Source organism: Elephantulus edwardii, unplaced genomic scaffold, assembly GCF_000299155.1.
Source record: "Elephantulus edwardii isolate Elephantulus edwardi_28Jun2011 unplaced genomic scaffold, EleEdw1.0 scaffold00196, whole genome shotgun sequence".
Taxonomy (NCBI): Eukaryota; Metazoa; Chordata; class Mammalia; order Macroscelidea; family Macroscelididae; genus Elephantulus; species Elephantulus edwardii.
This window is the reverse complement of record NW_006399946.1, coordinates 2,782,551-2,808,132: the sequence shown is the minus strand read 5'-3', so window position 1 is coordinate 2,808,132 and position 25,582 is coordinate 2,782,551. Positions and strand designations below refer to the sequence as shown.

Genomic DNA, 25,582 nt, shown 5'->3' with positions numbered 1-25,582 from the left:
ATATATATATATATATCCCTATAAAATCGGTATGCTGAGCAAATCTTTTGTGAAGCTGGACGTTATGCAGAAGAATGTGGCTTCAGGAAAGGTGGAGGGTCAGAGAAAACAGGGGAATACTCTCAACGAGATGGATTGACACAGTGAGCCCCACAATGGGCTTAAGTATATCAGAGATGATAAAGATGGCACCGGATAGGGCAGGGTTCAGATCTAGTGTGCATAGGATCCCTATAAATTGTAGTGGAGTTGACAGCATTTAGCAACAAGAAGCCCTATCTAATGTGGAAGAAGACCACGCGGAGTGTAAATACCAAGAGCAAGGATCATTAGAGGCCATCCAGGAGGCTGATCACCCAGTCACTTATTCAATATTCTTCTCCTACTTCCTAACAAAATTTCTAAATAAATAAATAATAAATAAATTTAAAGTAAATAAAATTACAAATGGATCATGATTTGGTGTCATGCCTTTCAGGGTCCTTTATATCTGAGCTAAGAAAGCCTTGCTTTGACCCAGTGAGTGGGGCAGACTATTAAAATGTCATCTTCTATCCTTTGGTTTGGTTTGGACCTAGAAGAGTTAGATCATGAGTATGGAACTTGCACAGACCTTCATCAGAACTCATGTTTCACCCTTTAGGATCCTGGGAGCACCACTTCATTAATATAATGATGCTCTGAACCCTTATTTATTGAAATACTATAACCTGAAACACATGCATGTTAATCCTCAAAGTAACATCTTTGGCCTTTGGTCTTTTGCAGTTGGTTTGCTCAGTGCAATACATCATCTGATTTCTTAACTGCTCTTTCCTCTTTGATGTACATTGATTATGGATCAAAGTAAATTACGTGCTTTACAAACTCACTATTCTCTCATCTGTCATTTGGTCACACTGTGGCATGGTGTCACACTGTGGTTTGAGTGTTGTGATGCTGAAGGCTTTGCAGCTAATATTAAAATACGAGGAAGATCACCCATGGTGGATCATTTTGAGCAGACTTTACAGATCTTTAAAGGACAAACTGCTTAGTGAGAATCTTATGAATAACAGTGACTCTTTAAAATGGGAGCAGTAATATGTGTTGAACTCTTTACAAAATAGCTTTTAATGTATCATGGCTGAAATGCTCAAACATTGAGGAGCTTTCAGATTCTGGCTGCTTAAATGGAACTGTTTCTGACAACAATTATCACTTAAGAAGAAACTTATACAGAAAAGTATAGAATATCCCATTGTTGTTATGTGCCGTCGAGTCGCCTGCGACTCATAGCGACCCTAGCTAGGTAAATATAGTTTTTCTAACCCTGTGTCAATGATAGGAATATCTCTCAACTCAATCTCTACCTTTAGTTAAAACCATTGGCTGTATTTTCACCAATTTTTCCTGATGTGATGATGAAAGTTTAAAATTGTAACCTGGTTAGGTTTGAGTTTGTCATTGCCAATTTTGAAAGATGCTCAGATCATTTCAGATCATTCCTTATGCTCCAGCATTCCCCACACGCCTAAAGAATGTCAGATGTGCCCCCTGAGTAGGCAGGCAACGTGAAGCCTAGATTAAAAGTGCTGTTGGTGCTCTGTTCTCTTAAATGTTGTGTTGTTTCCCCCTCCCCCCCAGATAATATCATCAAGAGGATATTCAATATTTTGAAATTTACCTGGGTCCTGTTTCTGGCAACCGTGGATAGTTTCACAACTTGGCTTAACTCTATTTCAAGAGAACATATAGATATATCCACAGTTCTGAGAATTGAAAGATGCATGCTCACTAGAGAAATTAAAAAGGTAACATTGCTGGTATACTTTTTTCTGTTTCATTCTAAATTATAAAGCAAAGTCAGAGCTCCAAGCAAGATAATTCATTTTCTTTCTTGCAGTTTCTATATTACCCCTTTGCTGACACATACATTTAAACCAATTCCATTTGAAGGATTAAAACACTCAAAACATCTTCACTCTTCTTACCCTCACTCTCATTCCTGTTCCTACCACATTTTGCAGATCTACAGGTTCTCCAGCATCTTGCTGTTCAATCCAGATATTTTCATCAGAATAGCCAATATGAAAAATTAGAATGGATATAGATGCAGATTGACAAAATATAGTCTTATATGGTTCTTCTCACATACTTTGAACATGTTGTGAGAAGGGGCCAGTCCTTGGAAAAAGGTATTATGGTTGGGAAGTTGGAAGTCCGGTGAGAGAGAAGATCCTTAATGTGATAGATACAGTGACTATAGCAACGAGCTGAGTGCAGTGGAGTGTGTGAGTATTGGCACAAGACCGGCCATATGGCTGCAATGAGTCAAAATCAACTCCATAACATCTAACAAGAAACAACAAAATATGGCTATAGATTCTATTTTAAAATCATAATACTCTGATGTAGCAAAACTATGCAGAAATAATAATCAAATTCTTGTATAAAATGACTTCATATCTGAAAGGGTCTGGTATCACAGTGATTAAGCACTTTACTACTAACAAAAAAAGGGTTTAAACCCAATAGCTCCTCCACTTAGGAGATTCTACAATCTACCCCCATAGGATTTATGGAAAGTCTTGGAAACTCTATCAGACAGTTATACTCTGTCCTAGAGAGTCACTGTAAGTCAGAATTAATTCAACATCAATGAATTTTTTTTTTTTCATTTCAATTGTGCATTGCTAAATAACTTGCTGTTATACTGGCTTTGTGGGTCCTTTTTCAAGATGTCTATAACCTTGAGAACTGTCTGCAAAAAGAAACAAGGTCTAGGACATCATAGTCAGTTGTACGTGCTTGTGCTTCCCTAAGATCTACTTCTTCTTCTCCCTAGGGTAATGTTCCAACCCGGGAGAGTATCCACATGTACTACCAGAACCACATTATGAACCTTTCCCGGGAGTCAGGTTTGGACACCATTGATGAGCCGCTTGATGGTGCTGCAAGGCTGCAGGAAGCCCGAAGGATGGACAGTCTAGATTCTCATGACAGTATATCCAGGTACATCACTTCCAAACTGGATTTTCATTTTACAAAGAGGAACTAGGTGAAGTGAGCCCATGAGGGTGAACATTAAATGAAAAGTCCCTTGGATTTTAGCCTGTTTAGGCTGTCCTTGTGTCTGCAACAAGTAAAGGAGATAATGTCCTCCCCTAAACTGGACCAGCTAGAAGCAGATACCAACAGTTGACGTTTAGAAATACTTTTGTGAATCAAGCATACAGTAAAAGATTGATGAATGACCCTTTCTCACAACAATTTTTTATTTATGTTAAGGGTTACATTTTCAGGGTCTGTTAAAGTAGTTACTTCCATAAAATATTCTCTGCATTAAACCATTAAACCTTCTACCATTTTTCCCCCTTCGTCTTTTCCTGTTAGAATGTTTACTTTGAGGTGCTTTACTAAGATGAGACTGCAGTGGCTCTCACCTTCTCCAAAGGACTGGCACCTGCATTGTGAAGAGCAAGTTTGACACTTGGTCCACAAACCAAACACAGATCTATGCCAGCACTAAGGACTGTGCCTGTGTAACCCAGTTTATCCTTACAATATTAAGAGCAATCGCCTCCAGTGTGGATTATATCCTCTGCAAACCCAGTAGAGGGTCAACAATGAGTGGTTCTGAGTAGACGGCATTGAGTTTGATCCTAGTATCATCATTATTTTACAGAAGACATAATCCAGCCATAGAGAATTGAAGTAATAAAAAATCACATGATTTAGAAACCTACAAAAGCAGATCTAGAATTCAACCTTAAGTAGTTCAGTCTCACCACACAGGTGGGCTCATGTCTGGCATGTTCTGTTGCCTCTCATTGTCTCTATCCACTCTTTAAGGAAGCTTTCAAAAGTGGCTGTCCTTCTTACTGCCTATCCCAGAAAGATCTGAATTATTTGCTTCACATGCTTCTGCCAAATATATAGGACTAGCTTCAATGACAATACCTATGTTGATTAGCTAGCTAAAGTGGATCAATTACACATTATACTTCATCTTCTGTCTTCAGGAAGCTCTGGAGGCTTAGTGGTAAGGAATTGTGCTGCCATTCCAAAGGCATGGATTTCAAATCCACCAGCTGCTTTGTGGGATAAATAATCTGCTCTGGTGTGATTTACTGCCTCTGAAAAAAAACCCTGGAGGGCCAGCTATGGTTTTGTTCTTATTCCACTCTACACAACAACAACAACAATCCATCTTCATAACACCCTAACACTTAACTTGCTCCAACACCAGGATTCCTTACATGCATACATACCAAGCACACACGTACTCACATAAATGTCCAAATTCTAAAACAGTATTATTGTAAAGATCTCATTTTTATTTATATACTGATACTTTTTAGTTTTAAGCATGCTTAAATGTTCTTATAATGCTTATCATGTTGTTCTGTGTCATTGCGTCAGAACCAACCCATAGTTGACCTTCTGACAGGTTTACAGAGGCAATTAATTGCATGGGAGGAGATTTCCCTTCTCCTGTGGATCAGCTGGTAGATTAGCACAATATGCCTTCGGGATTGCAGAACAGCTTCTTTCCACTAAGCCACCGGTGTTCCCAATTCAAGGATAGATACAGTAAGTCATTCCCAAAAGAGTGGACCTCTAGGTGATTTGAGCCTGGACACCGGGACAGCCACTTTTGTGAGGCAGTTGGTTAAGCTGATTACTCTCTGGCTCTCCAGTTACTTTATAGTCATATTGCATAACCTAAGCAAGGTTAAGTATTATGAAAGTCACCTGTGCCTTGCTTAGGTTATGCAATATGACTATAAAGTAACAAGATTAAATATGTGAGTGGAAATGGACAAACCCCAAACAAAGAGATAGAAATGAAAATTACAGCCTAAATGAGGAGGGCTAATGAAAAAAATATGCTTGGCACTGTAGCTAAATTGTTGTATTTTAATTGTTCTTATTTTTCTTCGTTCTTTTGCTGGCCAATCTAGTGATGCTTACCCATCAATCTATATTGGAAAAGAAACATGGTATACCTACCCCCCTTGCTGCTCTCAAGTTGATCCTGGTTCATAGGAACCCTGTGGAACAGAGGAGAATCTGTAGTGTTGGAGGCTGTAGACCCTTTATGGGAACATACTGTCTTATCTTTCTTCCACTGAGCAGCTGGTGAGCTCATGCTACTAACCTTTCCATAAGCAGCCCAATGCTTAATCTTCTTCACCAACTCATCTCCTTCCATACCAATATGTTGTAATTGTTGTTGTTATGTGTCATTGAGTCACTTGCAACTTGTAGTGATAGCTCTCAACCTTGTCCTATTCTGAACCAATTTCACTGTCCCTGACTTCTACCTCCATTACACCAGTTACTTTATCAATCCATTTCGTACAGGATCTTCCCCTCTTTTACTGTCCATCCATTCTTCCAAGCATGATATCCTTCTCCAAGGACTGATACCTCCTGGCAACATGGCCAAAGTATGTGAGAAGGAGCTTCAAAATCTCTGTCTCCAAAAAGCAACTTGGTTTGACCCTCTCCAGGACAAACTTGTTAGTTCTCTTAACAGTCCATGGTATGTTCAAAACTCTCCTCCAGAACTACAACTCAAAGGCGTCAATTCTTCTGTCTCCCTTAGTCATTCATTGTCCAGCTCTCTGATGCATAGCAAGCAATTGTGAAGACTGTGGCCTGGATCAGGCACACCTTAGCCTCAAAATTATATCATTGTTCTTCAGCACTCTGGAGAGGTCCCTAACAGCAGGTTTTCCTAATGCAATTGATGTTTTGACATTTTGATTGCTTGTACTAAGAGTATTGGTAGTGAAACCAAGCAAGCTAAAATTAACAATTCAATCTCTTCTCCATCTATTATGGTGCTACCAATTGGCCCAATGGTAAGAATCTTTGTCTTCTTGATGTTGAGTTTCAACCTTTTTGAAGGCTGCAATCCTTGACCTTTTGACAACAAACGTTCAGGTCCTCTTCAGTTTAGGTGCCTAGAATTGTGTCATCTGCATAACACAGGTTGTTGATGAGTTTTCTTCCCATCCTGATGTCACATTCCTCCTCATAAAGTCTAGCCTCCCAAATGATATGCTCCTTATGCATATAGAAAAGGTATGGAGACAGGATGTCTCTTAATTTTGAACCATGCAGTGTTTCCTTACTCTCTTCTAACAACTGCTTCTTGATCCAGGTATAAGTTGCACATGAGCACAATCAGGTGTTCTGGGATTCCCATGTTTTTCAATATTTAACAACAATTTTTTGTGATACACACAATTAAATGTCTTTGCATAGTCAATGAAACTCAGATGGACATTCCTCTGGTACTCTCAGCATTCAACCAAGATCCATCTGACATTGGCTATGATGTCCCTAGTGCCATGACTTCTTCTAAACCCAGCTTGAATTCCTGGTAGTTCTGCCAATGTACCTGCTCCTGTCATGTTAGCAGGATTTTGCTTGAATGTGATATAAGTGATATTGCTCAATAATTTCCACACTCTGTCAGATCTCCTTTCTTTGAAATGGGGATAAATATGGATCTCTTGTCCTCCAGACTTTCGGGCACTACCTAATGAGCATGTCTAGGGCTGAATCTGTCTACTGTAATATGTCAATTGATATTCCATCAACTCCTTGGACCTTGTTCTTTGCCAATTACTTCAGAGCAACTTGAACCTTCTTCTTCATCACCATTACTTCTTGCTCATATATTGCCTTATTAAATTCTTCTGTCAGTCAAATCTTTGGCGTACAGTGACTCTGTGTATTCCTTCCATCTTCTCTTGATGCTTCCTGGGTCATTCATTATTCTGTGCACAGCAGCCTTAAGTATTGCAATTCTAGGCTTGAATTTGTTGTTTAATTCTTTCAACTTAAGTCATGCCAAGATAATTCATACCTTTTGATTTTTATGACTTCATATCTTTGTGCATTTCACTATAATAGTTTTCTTTGTCTTCTCTAGCTGCCCTTTGAAATCTTCTGTTCAGCCCCTTAATTTCTGATATCTTCTCTTTGCTTTGGTTTCTCAGAATTCTAATGCAGAATTCAGAGTCTCTTCTGACATGCATCTTGGTCTTTTCTTTCTCTCCTGTTCTTGTAATGATCTTTTTTATTCTTCATGGATGATATTCTTGATATCCTCCTACACCTTGTCTGGTCTTCTTTCATTAGTGTTCAAGGGCTCAAAACTGTTCCTGAGATGATTTGTAAATTCAAGTGGGAATAGCCAAGGTCATATTTTGGTTCTTGTGACTTTGTTTTAATTTTTTATTTTAGCTTCAACTTGAACTTACACATGAACAATTCATGGACTCAAGATCAGCTGTGAAAACTAGGCCACACAAATATGCACACACAGAAAAACAAAAACTCCAAATTATAAAAATATTTTCATATATAATTTTAATTAGTGTTGTCAGTATATCATTATTTTTATGTTAATTATTTTAAATTTATTTGATGGATAATAAAAAGATTCCTTTTTTCCTTTTGATTTGGGGACAATCTTTGTTTATAAGTTCCAAAGAAGTATTTATATTTCAATTGTTTCCTGTTTAATTGAGCAGAGGAAACATTTAAGATAGATGATATTTAAAGGCTTTAGGTCAAATAATTTATTTCATAATTGAGATTTCTGTGTAAGGTCACTGAATTCCTAGAGTAAATTGAGATTAGAACAATGTTCCATGATTTTAAAACATTGTTTTTTAATTTTCCTTTCCTCAAGGCTAGATACATTTCACAATTATTAATTTTCAAAACCAACTGTTGTTGCTGGTATGTGCCATTGAGTTGTCTGTGACTCATAGTGACCCCATGTACAAAAGCTCTGAACCCTGTCCAGTTCTGAGCCAATCTTATCGTCTCCAACAGACCTAGTCCCATTTCTCTAGTCACTGAGTCAATCCATCCTATCCTGGTTCTTTTCCTCCACCCTCTTGAGTATGATGTCCTTCTCCAAGGACATGTCAATTCTGGCCACATGCTCAAAGTATGTGAGATGGATCTTAAAAATCCTTCCCTCCAGGGAGCAACCTGGCTTCACACTCTTAGGTGCTGCCAAACTCACAGCAACCCTTTGAACATTTCCCTATCTGTACCGTCCTCACCAGGTTAATGTTCCAGCTCATTGTTATAGTCACTGCATTAATCTTGTTGAGTTTTCTTCTTTCCCTGACCTTCCACCTTTCCTGCATGAGGTCTTTGTACAAGGACTGATCCCTCTTTATAACATGTCCAAAGTGTATCAAACAAAGTTTCACTATCCTTGCCTCTAAGGAGTACCCTGACTGCACTTCTTCCAAGACAGACTTGCTCATTTCTTTTGGCAATTCAGCACTCTTATCCAACACCACATTCCAAATGTATTGATAATTCTTATGACATGTTTATTCATTATCTAACTCTCAGAACATAGTTTGGATGAGGTGCACTTTATTCTTTAAACTAACCTCCTTGCTCTTTAGAGCTTTGAAGAGGTCCTTGACACCAGATTTGCCCAATGTAACATGTCTTCTGATTTTTTGACTGCTCTTACAATACGTGTTGATTGCAGAACCACATGAAATGAAATCATTGACAACTTTTCTCTTCCTCCATCCACCAAGACGTTGCTTAGTGACCAGTGGCGAGAATTTTTATTTTCTTGGCATTGAGATTTGAACCATATTGAAAAGGCTGTAGTCTTTTATCTTCTTCAGGAAGTGCTTTAAATCTTTAACACTTTGTGCAAGTGCGGTTACACCATCTGCCTGATGGAGGTGGTTAAAGAGTCTTCCTCTGATCTTTAAACCACATCCTTCTTCATTTAGTCCACTTTCTTTTTTTTTTCTTTTTCCCCCCAACCCCCCTTGTTTTCTACCATCAAATCAGATCCAACTGGCACAGGAAGAGATTGCCCTTCCTTCTCCTGCGGAGCATCTGGTGGATTTGAACCACGGGCCTTCAGGATTTTAGTGCAGCTTCTTTACCACTAGGCAACCAGAGCTCTCTATCTAGTCCATTTTCTTGAAAGAATTGCCTAGCGTATAGATTGAATAGGTCTACAGAAAAGATACACCTTTGACACACATCTTTCTTGATTTTAAACCATACACTGTTCCTTTGTTCTCTTTGGACAAGTATTTTATAGTTTATATACATGTTTCATGTGAGCCACAACTAGGTGTTTTGGGATTCCCATTCTCAATGTTAGCCATTATTTTGATCCATACAGTCAAATGCCTTTGCAGTCAATAAAACATAAGTAAATATCTTTCTTAAATCTTTTGCTTTCATCAGCTCTGTTAATACCTCATTCCAACCTTTTTTCAAAATAATCTTCATTAAGATTTTATTTGAGTGTGATATTTAATGGCTGTTGTTGTTGTTGTTGTTGTTATGTGTTATTAAGTTGCTTATGACTCATAGAGAAATCCTATGTGGAAGAGCCCTAAACCCTGCTCTTCCCTGTGCCAATCTTATTGTCTCTGACACACCTACCCCCATTACCCCAGTCATTGAATCAATCCATCTCATCAAAGGTCTTTTTCTCTTGCACTGTTCCTCCACCAACCCAAGCATGATGTCCCTCTCCAAGGACTGGTCCCCGCTTGCAACATGTCCAAAGTATACCAGATGAAGCTTCAGAATCCTTGCCTCCAAAGAGCAACCTCGTTTCACCCTCTCTAGGATGAATCTGATTGTTCTCCTAGCAGACCATGGTATATTCAATACTCTCCAGTGCCACAGCTCAAAGGCATCAATTCTCCTTCTGTCATCCCAAGTCATTGTACAGCTTTCTGACACATACCAAGTAATTGCAAAGACTATGGCCTGGATCAGGTGCACTCTTCAGTACTTTGGAGAGGTGCCTGACAGTAGACATTCCCTATGCAAGTCATCTTTTCATTTCCTGGCTGCTGGTATCAAGAGTGTTGATGTGGAGCCAAGCAAACTGAAGCTATTAATAATCTCAATCTCTTCACCATCTATCATTTTGCTGCCCATAGACCCAGTGATGAAAATCTTTGTTTTCTTGATGTTGAGCTTTAAACCATACTGAAGGCTGGTGTCCTTGACCTTCTGCAGTGCTTCAGGTCCCCCTCAATTTCAGCAAACAAGATTGAGTCATCTGCATGACACAGATTGTTGATGAGTCTTCCTCCAATCCTGATGCCACATTTCTCCTCATTGACAATTTCCACATTTTGTTGAATCACCTTTTTTTTAAAATGAGGATGGATATGGATCTCTTCCAGTTTAATATCATTCAGTTAATCAGTGTCAAAATTTTTTCTCTTCAAACATCCTACAATTACTATTTTTGAAAGAAAAACTTAAGACTTCCTTAACAGACTTGGCTGAAGTCACACGTATTGGATTTTGTGTTTTATTTTTATGATCTAAACAGATTTGTCCTGGAAATGGTTAAACCGGGTGGCTCCTTGGAGGCAAGGATTCTTAGGCTCCGTCTAACTTACTTTGGACATGTTGTGAGGAGAGACCGGTCCTTAGAGAGGGACATCATGCTTGGGAGGGTGGAGGGACGGTGCAGGAGGGGAAGGCCCTCTATGAGGTGGATTGATTCAGTGACTGGGATAATTGGGATGGGAGTGTCAGAGGCAGTGTGATTGGCACAGGACAGAGCGGAGTTTAGGGCTGTTGTACATAGGGTCGCTATGAGTCGCAGGCAACTCGATGGCACATAACAACAACAACATGATAAGTGCCCTGTTGGAAGCTGCCACCTTTCTTTAATGTGTTCCTATTGCAACACTTTGTATCCACAGATCAGCATGTCTGAACTTAACAATTTTTCTTCATTTTAGTGCTAAAGCTGGGAATCCATTTTCCTGTCAATTCTTCCCAGGGTCTTGTCTATTCCAGTTTATTTTATGGTGTTCAACCTTTAGTAACAAGTGGAGACAGTGTGAGCATATTTGACAAAGGAAGGGTGCATGTTATCAGAGGTAAATTCAGGGGCTTGTGGAGAGCTAAGAGTACGTGCAGCTTCTTAGTTACAGAGGTAAATAATGATAATAATTAGGAGATAAAGAAGTTTCCCAATCTACTCACTTTTGTCACTAAAAACAAAATTTTCAGCAGAAAAAGAAAGGTAATGGTAGGATGAAAGAAAATGCTGAACTATTTTCATTTTATGTTTTTAAAATACCTTTCTACTTTTAAAAGGTTTCCCATAAAGTGTCAAAGCTTTTGCAGGCCTCATGAATATTAGACATGAGCTGGGCTTGAGAATATTTATTTTAGAACCAAACATGGAATCATACAAATCAAAGAGAAAAAGAAAGTAGACTGAAAATTTTTTCACCGAGTAAATTTGCTTAATGCTTATGCTGGTTGTTTTTTTTAAACTACATAACAGTGTGATAATTTGTCTGTTTAAAATGTAAATTCATTTACCAAGTAAACAACAATAAAAAATGGTTAAATTACTTTTGACCTTGAAGAGCCTCTGAAATTAGACTTAAAGGAACAATTTTTTCTAGAATATAAAAGAACTGAGTCACTGAATCAAAAGGAACTGGCAAACACAGAAGAATTTAATGAAATCACATATGAGCAAGAGCCTATGGTGATGAAGGAAGAAGTTCAAGCTGCTTTGAAGGAAATAGCAAAAAATAAGGCCCCAGGAATAGATGGAATACCAAATGACATATTTCAGCTCACAGATGTTGCCCTGGATGTGCTCACCATGTTGTGCCAAGAAATCTGGAGAACAAACACTTGGCCAACTGACTAAAAGAGATCTATATTTGTTGCCATTCCAAAGAAGGTTGACCCAACAGAGTGTGGAAACTATAGAACGATATCATTGATTTCACATGCAAGCAAGATTCTACTAATGATTATCCAAAAACGACTGGAATAGCACATCAGTAGAGAACTGCCAGAAGTCCAGGCTGGGTTTAGAAGGGGTCGTGATATTAGGGATATTGTAGCTGATGTTAGATGGATCTTAGCTGAAAGCAAAGAATACCAGAAAAATGTCTGTCTGTGTTTCATTGATTATGAAAAGGCATTTGACTGTGTGAATCATAACAAACTGTGGCTGACTCTGAGAAGAATGGGAATCCCAGATCGTTCTAACGCGAAACCTATACTTGGACCAGGAGGCAGTTGTCAGAACAGAGCAAGGAAAACACTGCATGGTTCAAAATTGGGAAAGGCGTACACCAGGGATGTGTCCTATCTCCATATCTGAGAGGCTGGGCTCTATGAAGAGAAGTGTGGCATCAGGATTGGTGGAAGATCTATTAACAATCTGCATTATGCAGATGACACAAACTTGCTTGCTGAAACGGAGGAGGACTTGAAATGCTTGCTGCAGAGGGTCAAGGACTGCAGCCTTCAGTATGGATTGAGGCTCAATATCAAGAAGACAAAGATTCTCACCACTGGACCAATTGGCAGCATCAGGATGGATGATGAAGAGATTTAGATTGTTAACAACTTTAGTCTGCTTGGCTCCATGGTCAGCACTCTTGCACCAGTAGCCAGGAAATAAAAAAACGTATTGCGATGGGAAAATCTGCTGTTAGGGACCTCTCCGGGGTACTGAAGAGCAATGGTGTCACTCTGGACACTAAGGTGCATCTGATACAGGCTATGGTCTTTACAATCACTTGTTATGCATCAGAAAGTTGGGCAATAACTAGGGAGGATAGAAGGAGAATTGATGTCTTTGAGCTGTGGTGCTGGAGAAGAGTATTGAATGTACCCTGGATTGCCAAGAAAACAAAGAGGCTGCTCCTTGGAGGCAAGGATTCAGAGGCTTCATCTGACATACTTTGGACATGTTGTAAGAAGGGACAGGTCCTTGGAGAGGTACATCATGCTTGGGAGGGTGGAGGGATGGCACAAAAGGGGAAGACCCTCTATGAGGTGGATTGATTCAATGACTGGGGTAATCAGGATGGGTGTGTTGGAGGCAGTGAGATTGGCACAGGATAGACCAGTTTTTAGTGCTGTTGTACATAGGGTCGCTATGAGTTGCAAGCGACTTGACGGCACATAACAACAACAGCAACATAAAAGACCAAAATTTAAAAAAATATGAAGGGGAAAAAAGAAATTAAGTAAATGATACAAAGAATAATTTAGGGGATTAAAATAAAAAGGTAAATTTACAGAAAAATCAAGTAGTCTTTTTTTATTAATTTCTATGAACATTTACAGAGATTTTGGATTTCCATTCACTCATTGTTGCACTTTTCTCCCCACACCCACCCCCAGTTAAAAAATCCAGTAGTCTTCTAAGCTGACAAGAGATTACCATTATGAAATCTTTAAATGCCATCAAATTAAAATCCATTTACAGCTGATCCTCCAGTAGGTTTTCAGTAAATCGCATGGCAGGAGATTGCTTCTCTTTATCCTTCAGAGCAGCTGGTGTATTTGAACTGTGTGTCTTTGGGTTGACAATTCCTTACCTCTGGGTCATTGAGCTCCAACTCAATTACACATAAGACAACATAAATGCAAAAATTTTGAAGTAGGAGATACTTTAATTCACAGTTTGCCTTTTAGCAAAAAATATCCCTCTGATTATAAAAATGATCAGTTAATAATAAATTTGCTTGTAGAGGAGAACTTCTGAAATTCTTTTTTTCCTCAGCCTAAATAAGAAGGTGGTGACTCAACAGGATCCATTATGTTATTAGTTAAACAGCTGTCACATTTGCTCTGTTCTTAATGGGTGAACCACAATTCTAGTTTCTCTCCTTCTAGAAACTTGCAAATCTCCAAACAATCACTTGTCTAAGCTCTTTTCTACAGGAAGCCATGCTGTTTTCTGGAAGCAGTACTCCTGCTTAGGAGAGATTCTCACTGCAGCACATACTCTTTTCTCTAAATTCAGATGTTAAATGACATATAATTTAATTTTTTATGGACTAAAATATCCACTACCTTCTAAAAAAAAGCAAAACAGCTTAAATAACTGCAAGAAACACTTCCATTACATTCAAGAATATTCCCAATGGAGATGGGTGTGCCTTGTATTGCTGTGTGTCACATCCTGTCTCCCCTCCTCCCAGCCCAGCCGGCCCTGAGTTAATACACCTGGAATATAGGTCCTATTGTCCAGATCTTCCTAAATATCTTCTCTCCACATCCTCATGTTTAAAACTTCTGGAATAAAAATCAGCTACTCTACCTATAACTAAAATTCTTTGGGATTGGGTGGAATGATGTAACAGTAGAATTTAATGCAAAACACTCTGGAGTTTAAAAAGTTAGTTTCCACTCAGAAAATCTGTTTCATTCTTTAATCACCTAAAAATTCATGAATCGCATCTCTAAAAAATATCAAGATCTAGTTCCTTATCTCATAAATGATAAAACTAGAGCATCAAAGAAGAGGATTAAATTTCCAAAATCCAGCAGTCAGATTTTGTTTGGTTTTAGAAAAGGCAAGAAAGCTTTCTGTGCTTGGTAGGTCAGGTACTTCCTTTAGCTAATCCTTTTATTCATTCAGTCAGTCATGTTCATATGATGACATCTAAAGGAGTAATAGCCTTATTTTTTAACTCATCTCTATCTTTTAGCAGAGATTATTGAGGGCCCTTTTACCTCCCCATCCTTCTGTCCCCATCATGATCATAGTTGTGCACAGCAGGGTGGCTTCACCAGTGCCCTTTGGGGGCTGTGGTAACAGTCTTAGATATGGAAAATCCCATTAACTTGCTCCAAGAGTGAGTGAGTTACATTTTTTCCTCTCCTATTCCAGAAGACTGGTGAATCCTAAGTGACTTTCTATCCTCACCACTCTCTTGACTGATTGCATGTACAGGTTGGGCACGCACCAATAAGCCCCTCACCCTAACAACTCCATCCCAAGTCTCCAAGACCCAGCCAGTTACCAAAGCTCAGGTTGGAAAAGAATTTCAGAAGCTCCCTCCTTCATAGGCTCTCCAGTGCTGTTTGTACCTCTTTGTTATTTAACTCTATGTTTGAATAGAAATAATACTTGGATCATGACTCTTAATTGCTTTCTCACTCAAAAGCACTTTTGTCATGAACCTGCTCACATTTCCTTCTTAGTTGTTGCCTAAGAGATGAGAACTTTAATCAACAGGTCCTCTCCCTAATGTTATCTTCTCAAGACATTAGATAGAATTTAGAAAAATGAGGCAAAATTAAAAGTTAACAGACATGCCATGGCTAGAGTTCTTTGTGATTTTCTTTGTAGCTCTTTATTTTTATTTTAATGTTGGTTTATATCCAGTTGTATATGAAAACAGCATCTTTTCTACATGTAAGGAATCTAGTTTGGCGTAATTGAATATCATTCAGAAATGGGGTGGAAACTTTATTTTGTTGTGGCCATTCCCAAGCTTCTATCTCTCCTTTTGGATATTACTTTAAAAAAATTGAAGCCCTGCCTACAGATCAGATATTCATGTGAGCATATGTTTCTACTTAGGCTGTTTGTTTACAACATGCTCACAATAAACTGAGAAATAAAAACGCAAATAATACATATATTCTTTGAAAACAAGAAACCCACCTGTACTGTAAAGTTATAATTGTGCCAATTTTGATTTGTAAAAGAAAGTGTGGGACTTGGAGTTATTATCATTTCTAGTCCCAATTAGAGTGGCATTTTATAATTTATCTATATTTTCTAAATCCAATAATCTGTGTTTAATTATCCTGCCAAACATGTCCTTCCCTTTCTTTGACCTCTATTGTGATGGTCATTATCATTAGTGGTATTGCATGTAGTTTGCTTCATGGCCTTATGTTGGTTAATGATCGGTGTGTGAACTGATATATCACTGGTGTTGTAACACTGTGTCTCTGTAACTGTTTGCGCTGCTAGCTGCTACACTGAAGCAACCATGCTGTTCTCAAGGCAGTCTACCCTTGATGATTTAGATGGACCAGAAACTGTTCCTAAAACCAGTGAGAGAGCTCGACCTAGGCTCCGTAAAATGTTCAGCTTGGATGTGTCCTCCTCATCAGCTGACAGTGGCAGTTTAGTATCAAGGTGCTTAACTTGTGCATGCTTTGTTTTGTAATTTTATCTTCTTCCCTTTTATGTCATTGCAAATGTATGTTCTTATTATGTATATTTTTTAATTTTATTTTAAAAATTTGCATGCCTAACAAAAGCATAATCATTGCCCTTTCTGAGACTTAATAGAGTTCTCAAGAAAGTATAGTATAGTAACTGCTTCTTAATTTTTGTCTGTTAGAGATTTCTTAAAATTTCATTATTACTAGCATTATTCTCCATTTTTAAAGTATTTAATACTTTCCATTTTCAAAGAAATAGCATGTTCTCTTTTTAATTTAGAGTTTGTACAGAGAGCCCTTAAATGGGTGAAGATATGTTAGGAAAGGTAGGAAACATTTGTTGTAATTTTATCCAGATACATGCAGTAAGAAGAAAAAAAATTCTGATACTCTATCATATATAGTCAGCTTTAGTTACTGTAGAATATAACCTGTTCATAGTTGATGTGCATAACTAACAGAAAAGTCTAAATATATTTTTATCATTGACTTTTGAAAAGAACATAATTATGTAGTTGTTGTTATTGTTATATGCCATTGAGTCACTTGTGACTCATAGTACCAACCTCACTGTCTCCAACACGTGTACTCCCATTTTCTCAATTACTGAATCGATCCATCTCAGCAAGGTTCTTCCTCTCTTACACTGTCCCTTCACCTTCCCAAACATGATGCCCCTTTTTTAAAAAAAATTTTATTTTATTCTTTTTGTGTGCATGTACCGTCAAATCAGATCTGACTGGTACGGGAGGAGATTGTCCCCCCTTCCCCAGCAGGGCATCTGGTGGATTCGAACCGTGCACCTCTGGGATTGTAGTTGCAGCTTCTTGCCACTAGGCCACCAGAGATCCCCTGATGCCCCTCTTCAAGGACTAGTCCCTCCTTGCAGCATGTCCAAAGTATGTCAGATGAAGCTTCAGAATCCTTGCCTCCAAGAAGCAGCCCAGTTTCACCCTCTCCAAGACAAACCTGTTTATTCTCCTAGCAGTCCATGGTGTGTTCAACATTCTTCTCCAGCTGTGGTCCTGGAAAATTATGAAAAATACACATAATCTTTTTAAAATATATAATTGTTATTTTATGGGAAGAAAGGTCATTTCTATTATTCCATTAGGAATTCTTGTTCAACCCTAACTAATAACCAGGGATTTCTGGTGGTCTGGTGGTGAGGAACTGTTCTACCAACTTGGAGGTGATATCTCTCTGAAGGTTCAAATCCCCCGGTTTCTCTGAGGGAATAAGATGGACAGTCTCCTAACTTGTAATTTACTGCCTCTGAAAACCTACAGGAGGGTCCACTCTGAGTCAGTTCTGACTCATCAGCACACAACAAAAATAATAATAATCACTTGGAAAAAATATTTGCATAACACTTCAAAATTCAAGTTTGAGCTGTTTTACAGTGGTTAGCAAAAACATGGACATGCCAGCACCATCCTGTTTCTGACACCAAAATGGCCCAATCCCAAACCAACTCCATTATGAGTACTTGTAATAGCACATCAGACAGGAACATCTCCCTATTCTGGCAGCTCATTATCTTAATCCATCACTACAGTGGCCGGGGCTTGGAGTTTCTGAGAATTCTGCCATTTGAGATATCATTGTAGGCATACATGCTCTTGTATACACCTACTGAGCCCTGAGGGCACTTTCTGCCACTCAGGGCTGGATATACTCCTGCATGCTGTCAGGCATACTACAAATTAGATGTGGTATGCAATTTCCTCCGGGTTTATGAAAGGTCCCTGGGTTGATGGGTCAACTTCATAACCACCATAGGTAGTACCTATTTCTAACTGACTTAAATCCCAATAAAACTCTAAATTAGATGTTGTGAAGTACTTTGCCACAGGTTTATTATACACTTATTCATTGACATGTCCACACCAGTGACAGGAAGAATGGACACAACTGTGCATTTACGGACCTCAAAGTGTATGAGTCTTAGTTAATTTTACATACTTGCAGGTAACTAAAAGATATTCTGAAGAACTGAGTGAATTTTAGACCTAAGTCTACTAGATTCCAAATATCCAGGTTGATTCTACCCCTCATCCTGGGGCCTGGCCTGAAGGCATGGCGTGACCATCCCTGGCATGGCTGTGTTTCCACCCTCTCCTGCAGGACCTGATAAGCAAAGTCAGTGAAGACAGAAATGGAAGATGGATGGGCAAAGGAGAAGGTGAGAGTGGAGAAGCTTGTGGAACATGAACAGAGAGGGAAATTAGTTGAAGCAATTGGAAGGAAAACAAGCAGAGATGCCCTGTGGGGTGAGAAGAGAGATGAAAGAGAAGCAGTTAAAACAGAGAAGAGCCAAGGAGAGATTCATAACCCAGACAGGGAAAATGCTTTCTTTTTCCATGTCTAAGGCAAACATAGTTGGAAATCATTAGAAGCTGGAAAAATAGTGAAAACTCAAGTAAGTGTAGCAATAAACAATAAACAAACAACAACAATAACAAAAAGGCTGTCAAAATGGGAATGATGAATAAGCAAAGCATACAGTTATTTAGTTGGGTCAAAATTTTATCATTTTTTTGTCTCCTATGAATCTAGCTGTTTTCATTTTGCAGAGTACAATTTATCTTGGTCAAAGCATACAACACAAACCTGGCCTGTCTTCTCATGTCCATGTGAGCTTTTCAAAATATATACTTTAAAATAGTATATGTTTAGCTACACTCTAATAAGCAGGTCTTGATCTGGAAGCAAACTCTGGAACTCAGAAGGTATGAATCTTAATATTTTATTTTTGAAATACAAAAAAGAAAAATCAAATGTGGTGCATAAGATTGGTTTAGCTCCTCATGACTTGCTATTATTTTAGCTCTGTCAACATTTTCTTCTGAAGAATTGTCATGTTTTCTGCAGAACAATGAGTAATGAATATATGAAGGAGCAAAGCAAAATGAAGAAAATAAATGGAGGGCTAGTTTTTCCACAATCGTGACGATGTGTTTTGATTGGGGAGTTCTGCTAAGGTCTCTTCAGAGCTTGAAAGCATGAAGAATGTTCTTGAGATTGAAACGAGGATTCTGTGACCCTCTTCTCTCTTGACAGTGAGCCCACACAGTGCACCATGTTGTACTCCCGCCAAGGGACCACCGAGACTATCGAGGAAGTGGAGGCTGAGCAAGAAGAGGAGATGATGGTCCCAACATCTGAGCTCGAGGATGCCGATGATCAGTTAGAGGTCAAGGTTGAGGTGGGGGCTGAAGAGGTCACCCTCACCCCTGACACTGAGTTGCCACGGTACTCCACCATGGATGGGGATGTGGAGGTGCCACCCTCCTACAGCAAGGCCGTCAGCTTCGAGCACCTCTCCTTTGGCTCACAGGAGGACTCCATAGACAAGAACCACATGCTGATCAGCCCAGATGACAGCCGCACAGACAGACTGGAGTCTAGCATCTTACCTCCTTTGACACATGAACTGACAGCCAGTGAACTGCTTCTAAACAAGTAAGTGTCCAGTAAAGCAGAAAGTAGAGTTGTCATTGAGTTATCTCAAATGCATGATGTCACCATGACTGTCAGAGCAGAACTGCCCTCCTCAAGGTTTTCAGGGGCCAGGTTGTCAGGAGGTCAACAGGCCTTCCTCTGTATGGGCCTTTTGGTAGACAGGAATCTGTAAATTCTAGTTAACAGCTGAGTATATTTACGGCTTATACCACTTCAGCAAACAAAACAATACTATATCTAGAAATCATCACTGTATAAGGAAAAAAATATAACTATATATTTAGAGCAAATATATATATATATATATAAAGTCTGATATTGATATTAGGAGGGTCTGGAGCCATACATTGTCTCTAAGTGAAATTTAGGAGGCATTGGATGTGTTGAGCTGCGAGGAGCAGGAGTCATGGCAAAATGAAATTAGGTAGTCTGACGAAACTAAAGACAAGTTTTATAGGTCCTGAATTTTCTGTTTTTCAGAATGTTTCGTGATGATGAGTTGGAAGAATCAGAAAAGTTCTATGTTGGCCAGCCACGGTTCTTGCTCCTCTTTTATGCTATGTACAACACACTAGTGGCCCGCTCAGAGATGGTGTGCTACTTTGTAATCATCCTCAACCACATGGTCTCGGCCTCCATGATCACCCTTGTGCTCCCCATCCTGATCTTCCTGTGGGCCATGCTGTCTGTTCCTAGGCCCAGTCGGCGATTCTGGATGATGGCCATCATCTACACAGAGGTATGAGCTCATGGAAACGTGTGCCCACAGGGAAGCTCTCCCTGATAAAGCCCAAATCTTAGTTCCTGAGTAGTTTTGCTCCAAAGGCCTACCATGACTCTGGGAAGGTTCACAGAGAACTATGTGGCTGAGTGTTCTTAGAAACACAAATGAGTGTAACTGTTGCTTAGAGCAGGCAATATCATAAATCATTTCACATTTACTACAACAGAGGATAGGTGTTTCCTACTTAACAGGTAAGAAAACAGCTTTACTGTGATTAAATAATTGGCACACTGATGCTCAGCTGGGAAGAGATGAAGTAGGCTTTTGGATCCTCCTTGACAAAGCTGAAGTATTGACCACTAGGATAAACACACTCTATTCAGAATCAAGCCTAGTTCCTGGAGAATCAAACAGTGAGTACAATACAGTAAACTACCTTAATGTGATGTAATGCACAGATGTTTTAATTTTTAAACCTACATATTGATATCCAGAAAAAGGGCACAACACTGATGCCCACATTTCCTGATTTTCCTAGCATTCCATGCAATGTTTAAACCCCTTACTCTGTTGGAACAACAGCTTGCTGTTCTAGATATAAGTTTCCTATGAGCACAATTGAGTGTACTGGAATTCTCATTCTCCTCAATGTTAACGATAAGTTGATATGATCCACAAAGTCAAATAAAGCTGGATCCAATGAAGAAGAATGAGGATTAGAATTCGAAGAATATTCATTTACAGTCTGCATTATACAGATGACACAACCTTGCTTGCTGGCTGAAGATTAGGATTTGACATGCTTACTGAAGAAGACAATAGACTATAAGCTTCAATATGGATTGCATCTCAACATCAAGAAGACAAAAATCCTCAGCACTGAACCTATAAGTAATAGTATGATAGATAAAAAGAATATTTAAGTTGTCAATGATTTCATCTCGCTCAGGTCCATAATCAACACCCTCAGTGCCAGCTGTCAGGAGATCAGGAGATGTATTAGGGCAAATCTGCTGTCAAGGACCTCTCCAAATTTCTGAGGAGCAAAGATGTCAATTTGGAGACTAAGGTACGTTTGATTCAGACCATGGTCTTTTGAGTCAATTGTTAAACATCTGCAAGATGGACAAGGAATAAGGATGACAGAAGAAGAATTGTTGCCTTTGAACTTTGTTATTTGAGAAGAGGACTGAATATCCCATGGAATGTCAAAAGAACAAATAGATCTGACTTGTAGAAAGTGCAGTCAGAATGCTTCTTGGAGACAAGGATGACAAAGCTTCATCTTACATACTTTAGACATGTCAGAGGCTATTCCTTAGAGAAGAATATCATGCTTGAACAGGTGGAGGGTTGGCAAAGAAAGACCCTTGATGACATGGATTGACACAGTAACTGGTGCAATGGAGCTCAAGTATGTCAGAAATTATGGAGGATGGAACAGTATAGGACAGTGTTCAGATCTGTTGTTCATAGGGAAGCTATGAATAATACTCAAATCAGTAGTACCTAACACCAAGTACAACAATGTCCATTCATCAAATTCTATTTAGATTCTTCTGAAATTCTGATTGATTTAAAGGAAGAACTGCCAACTCATTTTCATCACACATAAGGAAACAGAAGGTCAAATAATCCTGCCCTGCCTTTTTGTTTGCCTACCATAAGGGGGAGGAGACCATGCAATCTCATGAGAACTGAAGGTCTGGACTGAAAACGAGTTTCATTTGACTTTATTTTGTCACCACAAAACAAAGTCAAATGAAATTCATTTTCAGTCCAGAGCTTCAGTTCTCATGAGATTGCATGGTCTCTTCCCCCTTTGTTAGGCAGACAGAAAGGCAGGGCAGTATTATTTGACATTTTGTTTCCTTATGTGTGTTTTATTTTTAAATTTTTCACCAGTAGGGTGAAAATAAAATGTGAAAACTGGGAAAAAATATTGATGATGACTTCTCAGATTAAGGTCTCATAATGAAAGTTTACAGAATCCTACAGGACCCCCACAAGAAAAAGAGCCAATTACAAAATGGACTAAAGACTTGGAAAGACTTTTCACTGAGGAAGACATTAGGGTAACCAAGAAACACATGAAAAAAATGCTCAAAATTGCTGACAATAAGAGAAATGCAAATCAAAACCACAATGCTACCCCAGTAGCAGTGGCAGAGTTTAACAGGACAGTAAGCAATAAATATGGGAGAGGATGTGATGAGATAGGAACTCTTATACATTGTTGGTGGGATTGTAAAATGTTACAACCACTCTGGAAGGCAGTTTGATGTTTCCTTAAAAAGCTGAACATAAAAATTCCATATGACCCAGCTAATCCACTGGACTATAACTCAAGGAAAATGGAACTGAGACACAAACAGAGATTTGTACACAGACGTTCATAGGAGCACTATTTATAATAGCAAGAAAATAAACAGCCTAAATTTCCATCAACAAGTGAATGGATTGAAAAGTTGCAGTGTATTCGCAAGATGAAATACTAAGCAGCACTCAGGAGCAATAATTTTGAAACATACTGTTTAGCATGGGAGAAGCAGCAGAGCCTTATGCTGAATGAAGTAACTCAGTCTCATAAGGAGAAATACTACTTAGGAAGATTATTGTTCACGGCTTTAGTCTGCTTGGCTCCACAATCAACACTCTTGGCACCAGTAGCCAGGAAATTAAAAGACATATTGTGATGACAAAGTCTGCTGTTAGGGACCTTTCTAAAGTACTGAAGAGCAAAGGTGTCTCTCTTGAAACTAAGGTGTGTCTGATACAGGCCATGGTCTCTGCAATCACTTGTTATGCATCAGAGAGTTGGACAATGAGTAAGGAGGATAGAAGGAGAATTGATGCCTTTGAGCTTTGGTGTTGCAAAAGAGTATTGAGGGTACCATGGACTGCTAAGAAAACAAACAGTTTCATCCTGGAGAGGATTAAACCAGGCTGCTCCTTGGAGGCAAAGATTCTGAGACTTCGTCTGACATACTTTGGTCATGTTGTAAGGAGAGACCAGTCCTTGGAGAAGGACATCATGCTTGGGAGAGTGGAGGGCAGGCACAGGAGGGGAAGGCCCTCTAGAGATGGGTTGATTTGGTGACTGGGGTAATTGGGATGAGTGTATTGGAGACAATGAGATTGGCACAGGACAGAACAGAGTTTAGGGCTGTTGTACATAGGGTCGCTATGAGTCACAAGTGACTCGACAGCACATAACATCAGCATCATCAGTAAGATGTATACAAAAGTCTAAAGAGGAAAGGAAGGGGACAAAGACGCTGAGAGTGGGGAGGGGAGAAATTACAGGATCACAGAGTTTGGTGGGCAGAGGGGGAAGGTGAAGGAATTAGAAAAGATCCAGTAGACATGAAAAGGAAGGTAAATAATGGGCGTATAATAATGGTGATAAATTTTATAAAATAAAATGTGTGGGTGCCTGAGAGTGACATGACCAAGAGCAAGTGGGACAGCTGGAATTTAAGTGAGGCTGCAGAGTCAGTTCTCAAAGGGAAAGCAAGGCTTCCTAGATTTCCAATTCAGGTACTTTGTGGGGATCACTGCTGTTTGACCCTCAGCCCTGTGGGTCTCAAGTCAAGAAGAAAGCACAAATACACAGGTTCTTAACAAAACACTGTCATACTCTTGGTTACCATATAGTTACATTGACTTAACATCTACTAAGAAAACACTCAAATAATGTCAAGAAAGCAGCAGTCTGCCTCAGTTATCATGAAACAAAACAAAACAAAACCCATCTCCTAAAAAATCAGACCCAATGAATACTCCAGGTAGAGAGAACCAAACGAAATATATTAATATGGAGTTATTTGAACAGCTACAGAAGAAGACGCAAATGACGGAAGAATCAATTAAAAAAAACAACAACAAATACCACAGGAACAATAGTCCAGAAGAAATATATTGATGAGGAGCAAATTGAACAGCTATGGAAGAAAATGCAAAAGATGGAAGAAAGAATTGAGAGAATAGAGAGGTACAAGAACATAAAAAATCATTACAAGACAAAGAGGGTACAGCCAACACAGTACTAGAAAGAAAAGAAAATCATGAAAATGCAATACAGAATATTAAGACCAAAATGGCAGGAGTGTCCAACACTCTGGTAGCACAAAAAAAGTACAAGTGAAGAGATAGAAAAGAGAGTCAGTGAGTTGGAAGACAAGAGCCTCCCTGAAAATATACTTGAAGGAAAATCAGAGATGAGACTTAAAGAAAATGAAGAAAATATTAGAATCATCTGGGATGACATCAAATGAAATAACATGTATGACTGGAATTCCAGAACAGGGGAGTGACAGGGAAATTACTGAGAAAATAGTGGAAGAATTACTAGAAGAAAACTTCACAGGTATTTTGAAGAATTGGAAAATGTACATTCAAGAAGCACAGCAAATAAAAAAAAAAAAAAAGAAGCACAGCAAATGCCAAAGAGACTAGTCCCCAAAAGAAAAGCATCAAGACATATCACGGTAAGATTCTCCAAATAAAGAGATAATGATAGAATTTTAAAAAGCAGCACATGAAAAAGAATGTCACCTACAAAGGGGAAATAATTAGATTAAGTTCTGATTTCTCGGAAGAAACCATGCAAAACAGAAGACAATGGAATGACATATACAGAAAATTGAAAGAAAACACTTGACAGCCAACGATCCTGTACCTAGATAACTCTAGAAAATATGAAGGGAAAAGTCGATCCTTTGCAGAAAAGAGAAAACGTAAGGAATTTCTGGTTACAAGACAAAAATGACAAGAAATTTTAAGTTAAATAATTCACACGGAGATGCCAAAGAAAAGTGTGTGGACCATAGTAACCAGAAACAACAGAAAAAGAAACATGGCAAAATGGCAAAAGTAAAACCTGGCCTGACAATAATCACACTTAATGTGAATGGACTAAATGCATCAATTAAGAGAGAGTAGCAGAAGGAATACAAAATCAAAGCCCATCTACATATTGTCTACAAAATACACATCAAACAAAAGAAGAAAAAGACAGACACAAAATCAAAGGCTAGAAAAAAATATACCAAGCAAATGGCAATCTAAAAAAAAAGGAAGAGTGGCAATATTAATCTCTGATAAAATAGATTTCAGAATGAAAACCACAATAAAAGATAAGGAAGGGCATTGCATACTGATTAAAGGCACAATAGATCAAGAAGACATAACCTTGGCCAACATTGATGCAATAAATGATGTTGTTGTTGTTGTTATGTGCCGTCCAGTCGTTTCCGACTCATAGCAACCCTATGCACAACAGCTCTAAACCCTGCTCTATCCTGCGCCAACTGCACTGCCTCTGACACACCCATCCCGATTACCCCAGTCACCGAATCAATCCATCTCATAGAGGGTCTTCCCCTCCTGCGCTGTCCCTCC

At 38.9% G+C, this 25,582-nt stretch overlaps 1 protein-coding gene across 1 annotated transcript in view; it reads left to right on the top strand.

Annotated features, from left to right (window-relative positions):
- PIEZO2 (piezo-type mechanosensitive ion channel component 2) overlaps positions 1 to 25,582 on the top strand; it is a 731,335-nt gene that overhangs the window by 619,503 nt on the left and 86,250 nt on the right. Inside the window, exons 34-37 of the mRNA XM_006897012.1 lie at positions 1,627 to 1,793; positions 2,828 to 2,994; positions 19,054 to 19,455; positions 19,936 to 20,194. Of these exons, the coding sequence (XP_006897074.1) occupies positions 1,627 to 1,793; positions 2,828 to 2,994; positions 19,054 to 19,455; positions 19,936 to 20,194 (995 nt within the window). The remainder of the gene's footprint in view (positions 1 to 1,626; positions 1,794 to 2,827; positions 2,995 to 19,053; positions 19,456 to 19,935; positions 20,195 to 25,582) is intronic.